The following is a 13,706-nucleotide window of genomic DNA, read 5'->3' as shown; positions in this document are numbered from 1 at the left end:
TCAGACCCGGTCTTTCATGACTGCAGTCATTGGAAATGTTGCCTGGAACCAGAGGAATCCCTTCCTAAGTGGTTAATTCCTAGTTGGCAAGATGGTTCCTCTTCACATGGGCCCCTCCATAGGGATGTTTGAGTGCCTGCAGGACAAGACTGCTGGCTTCCCTCGTAGAGAGCCGTCCAAGAGCCCAAGACACACTAGCAAATACATTTTATGATCCACCCCTGGAAGTGATACCATATCAACTTGGCCATATTCTACTAGCACTATGTCAGTCCTGTTTCAGTACCAATTCTTCCATCTGTTTTGAACCAACACTGTCTGTATTCCTTCATTTGTAATATAAAAGTAACGACCTTCATTCAGGGATGTTTTGAACATAACCCAATATAAGAATATCAAGAGCTGCTTAGTACAATGAGCCGCCCCACAAGGGGCTCTACTTAGAAGTGACTTCGCTTCCTTAAGAAGCCTGTCCCTAGTTTGCCTCATTCTCCTAAAGTTTAAATTCAGTTTTTTTTTCCATCCCGTGGAGAGCCAGATCCCACCCTCCCCACTCAACTCAGAGCCAAAGTTAGGACTATTTCGGAGGCGGAACTCTAGTTCTTGGAGCCGATCCCGGCACCGGCGCGCTTTGCGAGCGGACCGGAAAAGGCTCCGGCAGTTCTTTCTCGTCCGGGAAGGCAGTGTGAGAAGCTGCGGGACAGCTCTGGACGGTTCACAGGACTGGGATACGGTCGCTGGGGCGCCGTGAAAGCCAAGCTGAGCGGCAGGGCGCCCGAGAGTGAAGGGGCTGCGTTCTCCCGGCCTCACCATGCCCAGTTGGAGGCTCCTGGCTTGGGCCGGCGCCCGGGTGTTGGACCGCGGCACGGGTGGCCTGGGCACTGCCCTGGGCTCGGGAAACAGGTGGGTGCTGAGGAGAGACGAGCGTGGGGGATTATCCTTGCACTCGCGGTCACGGACTGTGGCCTGGCCCGGCCCAGGGTAGGAGGGAGCTCCGTCCAGGCCTGAAGAGTTAAGAATCACTACTCAAAGGACGTGCCCTTTGAAGGGTTGAAGGGGTAGTTTTTTTTTTACTTTTAATGCTGATGAGCCAGCGACTGGCAGCAAGCAGTACCAACAGCAATGATACTATCTTCCAGTTAGTGAGTGTTTACTCTGTAATAAATGTTCTGTTAGAAACATTAGGCGCCTTGGCTCATGTAGCCTCATGAGAGCTGTTATCATCCGTTTTACAGATACCACCATTATTCCGTCCTATCATTATTCAGTTTTACAGATGAAGAGTCTTAGAGACAAGCGCTTTGCCCAAGGTCACTTAACTAATAAGTGCAGAATTGAGACTCTAGCCTGGATATATCTTCCTGTCTACAAAAGAGATAGACCTCAAAAAGCTTTACTTCTTTTCTGACCCTCCTCTCGAGAATTATACACCTCTTTCCTGACCTCCGTCCCCTAAAGTCTTTCTTGGGGTGTCCAACTAGTAGAGTTCAGGTCTTTTAAGGATTTTTAGAATTTGCACACTCCGTTTTTTCACCATTCTGAGCCTAGGCCATGTCATTACAGATAAGAGGTGAGTTTATCAGAAAAATATCAGTAAGCCCACATTCTGTCACCGCCACTGGATGTAAACTGTTAAGGTACATGATCAAATGGGCCTGTGACTTCTTTTGTCTACACAGGACTACCCTGTTGGAAATCTGTTTATCCCAGAGGAGAAAGGGAGAACTTTTCCTCCAGGATATGCATTAACATATGCCCCGTTATTTTCATGAGGGCTGTCAGTGAAAAGAACTGGAACAGGATGCAAACCTTTTCCTAAGGCCCTGACTATACTTTCCAGCTCATGTAACCTCCTGTACATTAAATGGGGAAACTTTTGAATTGTGCTTTGTTCTCTAATTTTATTTTTACAGAACAGACATCTGGGTTTTGGTTAGAAGTCTCCATGGCAAGAGTGGTACTTGGTGGGATGAGCATCTTTCTGAAGAGAATGTTTCCTTTGTTAAGCAATTGGTCTCTGATGAAAATAAAGCCCAATTAGCAAGTAAACTCTGTCCTCTGAAAGATGAGCCGTGGCCTATACATCCTTGGGAACCAGGTGGTTATTTTGTGTATGTTGTGTTCTCATTGCCTGATTACTGTCTGACTGGCACATTTAAAGTCATAGGGACTTCTGGATAAATTTGTCATTTCTGTTTTTCATGACATAACTGAGTCTGTTTCATTGTGGTTTGGTTTGCAAGTATATTTCCAGCATCCTAGTCTATTGTTAGTGAATATCTGATGATCATCAAAACTTCCTCAAGAAATTGCATAGTAGGTGCAAAGAGAATCATTCTGCAAATGTTTTCTTATTTTCTTCAGATAAAAAATAAAATAGAAAAGAAAAGCTGGAAGAGTGTGGTGAACTAAAATGTATCACTCAGAGATTTGCATTTGAGGTGTTCTAGCACTCAATGCCTGCCAAGCATAACCCCAGAATCAGCTCTTAGTGCCAGACAGAGTGCTATATCCATCTGTGGCCAGACCAAAAAGCATAAGACCTTTCCTCTTGAGGGTGTTGTCTTTGATTGGGGGTTATTGTGGCTGTCAAATTGTTTAATGACTAGACATCTTAGTGGAGCAACTTCATCAATTTATACAACAGACTGAGTGTCATGGTTGATGCTAACGTTTTTTAGAGACAAAACCACTTATGTCATCTCTGTAACTTCAGCTAACTTCTTAGAGTTTGAGTAGTAGATATTTCCTGATTAATGAGGTTGGATATGAATTGATACTAGGAAAGCAAAGCATAAAGGTGGATTCATCATGCCCTCTATTAATTACCACTATTCTAAATACTAGAATATATCACTTTAACTGTTTTCTTTATTTTGTATAGTTGTCTTATATTTTTTATTTTACAGAGGTTTATTGAGTAATACTATGTCAGGCATGGTTGAAGGCACTTATATCTGAAAGGAACAGTTGTATTTTACTCTATGGATATATCAGCATGTTTGTTATCTGCCTGCTTCTTATATGAAACCAAAATTTAGGAAATCCTGTAGTATCAAGTTGACAAATGTTGGAAAAAACTGTGTGAATACTGATTTGTCTTTAATTGCCAGGTTCCTCTAGAGTGGGCCTTATTGCACTGAAGTTAGGCATGATGCCTTTATGGACCAAAGATGGTAAGAAGCATGTGGTCACATTACTTCAGGTGAGAAAGAAATAGAAGATAATAGCAAATCTGTTGTGTGTGCTATCTTTTTGTGCAAACCTGTTGCACAATAAACAATATTTGTGTACTGAAACATGTGAAGAAGAGGTAGAATGGAGCATAAATTCTGTGAAAGAGGTTTACTTCTGAGGATGTCAGTGAATGTTCTTACTCATGCCTGAGTGATGGCTTTCTTGATACTGGTGTTGGGATAACTGGAGCAATAAAAAAAAAAAAAAATGTGTAACCTAATTTCTTACAGATCTACTAGTTTAACTCACAGTCAGAAAAAAGTCTCAGTCCCGTCTTATTTTCATTTATGCAGTTCTTTCAATTCCAAGTTGTAATTTTCATCTCTTTACTACCTCAGAGTGTAACACTTACCTGGAGAAGCAGCATTTTGTTATCTGAAATAAAGTTAATGGTTGAGAATGTAGTCCCTGGAACCTGAATATCTCATATCTTGGTTATGCCATTTCCTAGCTGTGTTTTTTGAAGCACTGTCTCATCTGTAAAAGATAGGATTTTATTCTTCAAGAGAAATCACAATGACCTCCCCCAAAGGGTTACTGTGAGGCTTGCACAAGATGATAAATGTCAGGCACTTAAAATTTAAAACAATGTTCAATGTCCATCCAGCATTAACTGTTGCTGTCTTTATCATTATTACAAAAATCACTGGTAAGTTGAGACCATCATTCTCCAGATCACTTTGAACTGCTCACTTCATCTTTGGAGTTAAGCCTTGGACAAGTGATTAGGCAAGTGATGGAGATTAAAGTGAGAGCCCATACATGGAAGTGCTTCCAGTACTGTCCGGCATAGGTGGCCTGCAAGCCCTTAATAAGTTTTTACTGACTCCGAATGATCAAGGAAAGAATTATATCAATAGTTTCTAGAACTCTACAGAACTTTGGGAACTTTAAGGAATGATGGGTAGGATTGTAAATTGGAACAACTACTTCAGGAAATAGCTTAGCATTAGGGAAAGTTGAGGTAGGTGAACCTATGGTCTTCCAGTTTCACTCCTGAGTGTTACTAGAAAACTCAAACAGATGAGATATAGCAGCATTACCCTTAATACTCTGAAAATAGAAATAACTCATGTTTCCATCGTGGTAGAATGGATAAAGAAATCATGGTATATTTACATGATAAAGTGCTGGGTGGCAGTGAAAATGTACAGAATGGAGCTGCAAAAAGCAGTGTGGGTGAACCTTACCAATAGAATCTTGAGCAAAAGCAGGAAAATCTGGAGAAGTCTATGTGGTCTGACTTACATGAAGTTTCAACAGATAGCTCTAAACTATAGGATTAAGCAGTGCTTTCAAAGGCAGTAATTATAATGAAAAGTTAAATGAATTATTATCACAGTGTCAAGAGGGATGGTTATTTATTTGAGGGGCAGTGCATCTCAAACTTTTCTGTACCTCAGAATCACCTGGGAGGCTCAGAAAACACAGGTTCTGTTGTAATGGGTTCTCACAGGGGCCTGAGTTCCCAGGTAATGCTGATGCTGCTTGTCTAGGGACCACACTTTAAGAACCACTGCCCAAGGGGTAAAAAGGACAGGGAGGAATGGGTGTGAGGTGGGGATTGGGGAGAGACACAGAGGTTTGGGGGATTTTTGATATGGGTAGTGGTTATACACATAATTTCTTTGTAAATACTCCATTTTGTTTTATATTTGTGTTTCATGCATGTTGTGTACTGTGGTTAATAGTTTTTTTAGATTGTGATTGGTTTTAGAGGGATGATGAGATCAGAAACTTTAGAGAATTCCTAACTGTCCTAGGGACTCAATGTGGCTGGTATGTAATATTAACATGTATTCCAGCACATTGATTTTGTGTGTGTGTTTTTGTTTTCTAGGTACAAGACTGTCATGTCCTAAAATATACTCCAAAGGAAAATCATAATGGAAAAATGGCAGCCCTGACTGTAGGAGGAAAAACTGTGTCACGTTTCCATGTAAGGATGCATTTTCATTTCTAGAATACTGCATTTCATTAGCTTTAGATCTGAATTCTTTGAAATTCTGAATTAAGTTTTGAGACTATCCCATAGTCATAAACTTGTCCTGTAGGTAAACTGTGGATTTGGGGGAAGACAGTCTGATAGAGGGGCTTCCTTGATGGCTCAGACGGTAAAGAATCTGCCTGCGATCCGGGAGACCTGGATTCAGTCCCTGGATTGGGAAGATCCCCTGGATAAGGGAATGGCAACCCACTCCAATATTCTTGCCTGGAGAATTCCATAGACAGAGAAGCCAAGGAGAGACAAGAAGGCCTACTTCAATGAACAGTGTATAAAAATAGAGGAAAACAACAGAAGGAGAAAGACGAGATCGCTTCTGGAAAATTGGAAATACCAAGGGAACATTTCACCCAAAGATGGGCACAATAAAGGACAGAAGTGGTAGAGATCTAGTAGATGCTGAAGAGATCAAGAAGAGATGGAAAGAACACACAGAAAGACTGTACAAAAAAGGACTGTACAAAAAAGATCTTAAGAACTGAATAACTAGTTCATGTTACCCAGAGCTAGGCATTCTGGAGTGTGAAGTCAAGTGGGCCTTAGGAAGCACTGCTGTGAATAAAGCTAGTGGATGCAATGGAATTCCAGTAGAGCTATTCAAAATCCTAAAGGATGATGCCATCAGAGTGTTGCACTGAATATGTCAGCAAATCTGGAAGACCTAGCAGTGGCCACAGGACTGGAAAAGGTCAGTCCTCACCCCAATTCCCAAGAAGGGATGGGACTAAAGCATGTTTAGTACTTTAGTACTAAAGTAAAAAAGAATGTTCTAACCATCTGACAGTTCCACTCATCTCTCATGCTAGTAAGGTCATGCTTAAAATCTTGCATGCCAGGCTTTAGCATTATGCAAACCAAGAACTTCCAGATGTCCAGGCTGGGTTTAGAAAAGGCAGGGGAACCAGAGATCAAATTGCTAACGTTTGCTGGATCATAGAGAAAGCAAGGGAATTCCAGAAAAACATCTACTCTGTTTCATTAACTTCGCTAAAGCCTTTGACTGTGTGGATCATAACAAACTGTGGAAAGCTCTTAAAGAGATGGGAATACTAGACCATCTTACCTATCTCCTGAGAAACCTGTATGCGGGTCAGGAGCAACAGTTAGAATCCTGTATGGAACAACTGATTGGCTCAGGATTGAGAAAGGAGTGCAACAGGGCTGTCTGCTGTCATCTTGTTTATTTAACTCATACACTGAGCACAGCATGAGAAATGCTGGACTGGATGAGTTACAAGCTGGAATCAAGATAGGCAGGAGAAACACCAACAACCTCAGATACGCAGATGGTACCACTCTAATTGCAGAAAGTGAAAAGGAACTAAAGAGCCTCTTGATGAGGGTGAAGGAGGAGAGTGAAAGAGCAGGCTTAAACTAAACATTAGGGAAAAAACACACTAAGATCTTGGCATCAGCCCCATTACTTCATGGTAAATAAAAGGGGAAAAAGTGGAAGTAGTGACAGATTTCCTCTTCTTGGGCTCTAAAATCACTGTGGATGGTGACTGCAGCCAAATCAGAAGATGTTTGCTTCTTGGCGGGAGAGCTATGACAAATCTAGGCAGTGTGCTGAAAAGCCAAAACATTACTGTGCTGACAAAGATTAGTATATAAAGGCTATAGTCTTTTCAATGGTCACATGCGGTTGTGAGAGCTGGACCGTAAAGAAGACAGAGCACCAAAGAATTGATGCCTTCAAACTGTGGTCTGGAGAAGACTCCTGAGAGTCCCTTGGACAGCAAGGAGATCAAACCAGTCAATCTTAAGGGAAATCAACCCTGAATACTCATTGGAAGGACTGATGGTAAAGCTGAAGCAACAATATATGGCCACCTGATGCAAAGAGCCAACTCATTGGAAAAGACTCTGATGCTGGGAAAGATTGAAGACAGGAGGGGAAGGGGATGACAGAAGATAAGGTGGTTGGATGGCATCCCAACTCAATGAACATGACTTTGAGTAAACTTCAGGAGTTGGTGATGGACAGGGAGGCCTGGTGTGCTGCAGTCCACGGGGTTGCAAAGAGTTGGACACGACTGAGCGACTGAACTGAACTGTAGTCATATTGTTATCATGGTTAACTAAATTAGAAAATCCCCCGTGCTGGGAGGACATTTAAGGGGTGAGCCCTCTAGGAGAGTTCATAAAAGTCTTTTGCCCTGGAGCAGTTGCTTTGGACTTGGGAGAGGCAAGCATTATAAAACCAGGTTAGGATGAGCTGGTGGGACAGGACCCGGCAGGTCAGTGCTGATGCTGTGACCTGGGACAGAGACAAGGAACGGATTGCTTTGGAGGAAAGATATAAAGAGTTTACAGAAAAAGCAGGTGGAACTGTCCTGTAGGTAGTGGGGTATGTGTGCTAAGTCACTTCAGTCGTGTTCGACTGTTTGTGACCCCATGGACTACAGCCCGTCAAGGTCCTCTGTCCATGGAGATTCTCAGGCAAGAATACTGGGCGTGGGTTGTCATGACTCCTCCATGAGATCTCCCGGACCCAGGGGTAGAATCTCTTAGGTCTCTTGCATTGGCAGGCGGATACTTTACCACTAGCGCCACATGGGATATACTGATCAGTAAATTGGCAATGGTTGAAGTCCTATGGTTTAATAGGTCTATCTCATAAGTATTAGAAGACTTATTTTTGCATATTATGGTAGTATGGTTAGCTTATTTTTCATTAAGACTTCATAGTAATATCTGCTACTCTTGACAGTTTATTGACTAATAATTATGGGGTTCAGATAATGTAGTTAAAAGTACAATGTGATATTTTTGGAAACTTTTTAAAAAAATGTCAAATGTTTGAATTTTTAAGTGTAAATATTTGCCAGACCTCCTGTGAATCATATGAACAATTCTTTAGTTTGCTAGATACCACTGTTTTCTAATTGATTATATTTCTGTGTTTTTGTTAAGGCTAACACTGTCATCTTTATTTCATTACCAATTTTGTAAGTTTCTGGCTCTATAGCCTCCATATTTGTAAATCAGGTGTCATGTTGGGGTAATCCATTCTGTAGTAGCAGATTTGTGAACATTACCTCCTCAGGACTGTGAGATAGTGGGAAATGAGTGGGCATGGCATCAGAAGAGCTGAGTTCTGTTTCTGTGGCTGCTATTAGCTCTTTCATGCCACCTTTGAGAACATCCATTTTCTTACCCACCAAAACAAGCAATTGGACTTGATGGTCTCTGAATTCCTTCCCAGTTCTAGAAGTTTCACACTGATTCTCAAATACTTTAGTTTTTAACAAAAAACAAAAGTTCCCCTCCTACTTGCCAGCTCAATTTATTTATTTTCCTTAATGATGAAGACAGTCTTGTTGATAAAATCTTAATAACTAAACTATCAGAGAAATGTTAATACTTTTATTTCTGCTTTTGTACTAGAGACTGGTCTTCATACCTTAAATTTTATCTCACCAGGGAATGTATAGCACAGCAGGATGCTGATTTGGATGCCGATTCTTAAACTGTAGTGAATTTTAAACACATAACTGACATGAATTTTTTAAACTATTCACTACTGTGGTATAGGAAGTTCTTCAGAGGCCCATTTATTCTTCAAGATATTAATTTTCTAGGTCTAGAGGTCATGTATTGCAATATTAAGAAACAAGTTTGTCTTTGAATGACCTTTTGTCAGAATAGGATGTGAAAATGAAGTTCTAGAATTCTTTAGAAGTAAAGCATTTTGGTTCAGAAAGACAGATTTTTGAAAATCAATGTATACAAACTTCAGACTTTCATTTGCACATCGTAACCCTCAGTGAAACTGCAAGTACATTGATTTTAGAGGATCTGAGAGAGAGAGAGAGATCTATGAATATTAAATAGTTTAGCATTTTAAAATGAGTTGATTAAATCAGTTTTATTTCTACTAAGGCTAGAATGTTATTTTTCTTAATCTGTAAAGAATTTATGCCTCCAAGAAATTAAGCTACTTGGCTTTTGCTATTTGTGTACCATATTATAAATAAAAACTGATGTGGTACATAATGTTTTTGAATAAAGAAGTTTAAGTGGCCTTACAGGTTGATTAAATCAATTCATATTTGGGGCAGAGAAGCATTTTCATTGTGAGAAGGATAATTGAAGAGGGAGGAAAAAAAGTGCAGCCTTGTGGATGGGATTATCCAAGTGTGACACTGCTCTCAGTCTTTAAATTGCCTTTTGAAATCATGTATTTGGAAGTTAGGGAAAAAACCCTCTGTAACACTACTGTTGACTTCAGCTCAGCTTGAACATTTGGTTTTTCTCAGGACAGATGCCTGATTAGTTTTATGATATTTTTATTTAAAAGAAAAAATGATTTAACTTTAGTGAAATTGGAAGATAATCAGGAAGTATGTATTACCTTTCTCCTCCTTATGTCTCAGTCTAGAGTTACTTAGTCAGGATGTTTGTCTAGTCCATTTTGTATTACTGAAAAACAAGATTTTTCTCATTAGCCTCCTGGAATACTTAAAAACTGATATTAATAAAATATGTTTTTTAAATTGCCAAGTAGAATATGTGAAGGTCAAATATAAAATTGAAATTCTGTTCTAAAATTTAATAAATCTGAATCTGATACATCACAGAAATAATTTTAAGTATCCACATTTTTAGATGTTTTATTGAAGTTAAATTGATCTAAAACACTTATAGTTACAGATCTACAACATACTGATTCAGAATTTCTGTGCATTACAAAATGATTGCCATGATCAGTATAGTTACCATCTGTTGCCATTCAAAGTTATTACAATATTGTTGACTATGTCCTCCGTGCTATACATTTCATCCTCAACACTCATTTATTTTGTAACTGGAAGTTTACCTCTTAACTGCCCTCACTATTTCATTCATCCCCCCAACCCCTCCCGTCTGGCAACCACCTGTTTGTTCTCTGTATCTATTAGTCTGTTTCTGTTTTGTTATCTTCCATTCATTTGTTTTTTAGATTCTGCATATAAGTGAAATCATATGGTATTTGTCTTTCTCCATCTGACTTACTTCACTTCACATAATATCCTCTAGACCCATACATGTTGTTGCAAATGGCAAGATTTTCTTTTTTTCATGGCTGAGTAATATTCCATTTTGTGTGTGTGTGTGTGTGTGTGTGTGTGTGTGTGTGTGTGTGTGCGTGCAGTTCAGTTCAGTGGCTCACTCGTGTCCTACTCTTTGCAACCCCATGAATTGCAGCACACCAGGCCTCCCTGTCCATCACCAACTCCCGGAGTTTACTCAAACTCATGCCCATCAAGTCGGTAATGCCATCCAGCCATCTCATCCTCTGTCATCCCCTTCTCCTCCTGCCCGTAATCCCTCCCAGCATCAGGGTCTTTTCCAATGAGTCAACTCTTCGTATGAGGTGGCCAAAGTATTGGAGCTTCAGCTTCAGCATCAGTCCTTCCATGAACACCCAGGACTGATCTCCTTTAGGATGGACTGGTTGGATCTCCTTGCAGTTCAAGGGACACCTAAGAGTCTTCTCCAACACCACAGTTGAAAAGCATCAATTCTTCGGCACTCAGGTTTTTTCACAGTTCAACTCTCACATCCATGCATGACCACTGGAAAAACCATAGCTTTGACTAGACGGACCTTTATTGGCAAAGTAATGTCTCTGCATTTTAATATGCTGTCTAGGTTGGTCATAACTTTCCTTCCAAGGAGTAAGCATCTTTTATTTTCATGGCTGCAGTCACCATCTGCAGTGATTTTGGAGCCCCCAAAAATAAACTCTCTCACTTTTCCATTGTTTCCCCATCTATTTCCCATGAAATGATGGGACCAGATGCCTTGATCTTAGTTTTCTGAATGTTGAGCTTTAAGCCAACTTTTTCACTCTCCTCTTTCACTTTTATCAAGAGGCTCTTTAGTTCTTCACTTTCTGCCATAAGGGTGGTGTCATCTGCATATCTGAGGTTATTGATATTTCTCCTGGCAATCTTGATTCCAGCTTGTGCTTCCTCCAGCCGAGCGTTTCTCATGATGCACTCTGCATATAAGTTAAATAAGCAGGGTGACAATATACAGCCTTGACATACTCCTTTTCCTCTTTGGAACCAGTCTGTTGTTCCATGTCCAGTTCTACCTGTTGCTTCCTGACATGCATACAGATTTCTCAAGAGGCAGGTCAGGTGGTCTGGGATTCCCATCTCTTTCAGAATTTTCCACAGTTTATTGTGATCCATACAGTCAAAAGCTTTGGCATAGTCAATAAAGCAGAAATAGGTGTTTTTCTGGAACTCTCTTGCTTTTTCAATGATCCAGTGGATGTTGGCAATTTGATCTCTGGTTCCTCTGCCTTTTCTAAAACCAGCTTGAACATCTGGAAGTTCATGGTTCACGTATTGCTGAAGCCTGGCTTGGAGAATTTTGAGCATTACTTTGCTAGTGTGTGAGATGAGTGCAATTGTGCGATAGTTTGAGCATTCTTTGGCATTGCCTTTCTTTGGGATTGAAATGAAAACTGACCTTTTCCAGTCTGGTGGCCACTGCTGAGTTTTCCAAATTTGCTGGCATATTGAGTACAGGACTTTCACAGCATCATATTTTAGGATTTGAAATAGCTCAACTGGAATTCCATCACCTCCTCTAGCTTTGTTTGTAGTGATGCTTCCTATGGCCCATTTGACTTCACATTCCAGGATGTCTGGCTCTAGGTGAATGATCACACCATCGTGATTATCCAGGTAGTGGAGATCTTTTTTGTACAGTTCTTCTGTGTATTCTTGCCACTTCTTAATACCTTCTGCTTCTGTTAGGCCCCTACCATTTCTTTTATTGAGCCCATCTTTGCATGAAATGATCCCTTGGTATCTCTAATTTTCTTGAAGAGATCTCTAGTCTTTCCCATTCTATTGTTTTCCTATATTTCTTTGCACTGATTGCTGAGGAAGGCTTTCTTATCTCTCCTGGCTGTTCTTTGGAACTCTGTATTCAAATGCATATATCTTTCCTTTTCTCCTTTGCTTTTCGCTTCCTCTTCTTGTCACAGCTATTTGTAAGGCCTCCTCAGACAGCCATTTTGCTTTTCTTCAGTTCCTTTTCTTGGGGATGGTCTTGCTTCCTGTCTCCTGTACAATGTCATGGACCTCCGTCCATAGTTCATCAGGCACTCTGTCAGATCTAGTCCCTTAAATCTATTTCTCACTTCCACTCTAGAGTCATAAGGGATTTGACTTAGGTCATAACCTGAATGGTCTAGGGCTTTTCCCCACTTTCTTCAATTTAAGTCTGAATTTGGCAATAAGGAGCTCATGATCTGAGCCACAGTCAGCTCCTGATCTTGTTTTTGCTGACTGTATAGAGCTTTTCCATCTTTGGCTGAAAGAATATAATGACTCTAATTTCAGTGTTGGCCATCTGGTGATGTTCATGTGTAGAGTCTTTTCTTATGTTGTTGGAAGAGGGTGTTTGCTATGACCAGTGTGTTCTCTTGGAAGAACTCTGTTAGCCTTTGCCCTGCTTCATTCTGTACTCCAAGGCCAAATTTGCCTGTTACTCCAGGTGTTTCTTGACTTCCTACTTTTGCATTCCAGTCCCCTATAATGAAAAGGACATCTTTTTTGGGTGTTAGTTCTAAAAGGTCTTGTAGGTCCTCATAGAACCTTTCAACTTCAGCTTCTTCATCATTGCTGGTTGGGCATAGACTTGGATTACCATGATATTGAATGGTTTGCCTTGGAAACGAATAGAGATCATTCTGTCATTTTGAGATTGCATCCAACTACTGCATTTCGGACTCTTGTTGACTATGATGGCTACTTCATTTCTTCTCAGGGATTCCTGCCCATGGTAGTGGATATAATGGTCATCTGAGTTAAATTCACCTATTCCAGTCCATTTTAGTTTGCTGATTCCTAGAATGTTGACTTTCACTCTTGCCATCTCCTGTTTGACCACTTCCAATTTGCCTTAATTCATGGACCTAACATTCCAGGTTCCTATACAATATTGCTCTTTACATCATTGGACCTTGCTTCTATCACCAGTCCCATCCACAACTGGGTGTTCTTTTTGCTTTGGCTCCGTCCCTTCATTCTTTCTGGAGTTCTTTCTCCACTGATCACCGTAGCATATTGGGCACCTACCGACCTGGGGAGTTCATCTTTCAGTGTCCTATCTTTTTGCCTTTTCATACTGCTCATGGTATTCTCAAGGCAAGAATACTGAAGTGGTTTGCCATTCCCGTCTCCAGTGGACCACATTTTGTCAGAATTCTCCACTGTGACCCATCCATCTTGGATGGCCCTACATGGAGTGGCTTTGTTTCATTGAGTTAGACAAGGCTGTGGTCCATGTGATCAGATTGGCCAGTTTTCTGTGATTGTGGTTTCAGTCTGTCTGCCCTCTGACGCCCTCTCTCAGCACCTACTGTCTTACTGGGGTTTCTCTTACCTTGGATGTGGAGTATCTCTTCATGGCTGCTCCAGCAAAGTGCCGCCCTTGCTCCTTACCTTGGACGTGG

At 40.8% G+C, this 13,706-nt stretch overlaps 1 protein-coding gene across 1 annotated transcript in view; it reads left to right on the top strand.

Annotated features, from left to right (window-relative positions):
• Positions 1 to 653: 653 nt before the first annotated feature.
• The window catches only part of MRPL3 (mitochondrial ribosomal protein L3), a 51,884-nt gene continuing 38,831 nt past the window's right edge, over positions 654 to 13,706 (top strand). The window contains exons 1-4 of the mRNA XM_061167593.1: positions 654 to 903; positions 1,914 to 2,098; positions 3,114 to 3,205; positions 5,078 to 5,176. Coding sequence (XP_061023576.1) covers positions 812 to 903; positions 1,914 to 2,098; positions 3,114 to 3,205; positions 5,078 to 5,176 — 468 coding nt within the window. The 5' untranslated portion in view covers positions 654 to 811. The remainder of the gene's footprint in view (positions 904 to 1,913; positions 2,099 to 3,113; positions 3,206 to 5,077; positions 5,177 to 13,706) is intronic.

The sequence above is a fragment of the Dama dama genome, chromosome 19 (genome assembly GCF_033118175.1).
Source record: "Dama dama isolate Ldn47 chromosome 19, ASM3311817v1, whole genome shotgun sequence".
In the NCBI taxonomy this organism is placed as follows: Eukaryota; Metazoa; Chordata; class Mammalia; order Artiodactyla; family Cervidae; genus Dama; species Dama dama.
Note: the sequence above shows the minus strand (reverse complement) of the source record. Positions and strands in the feature narration are given on the sequence as shown.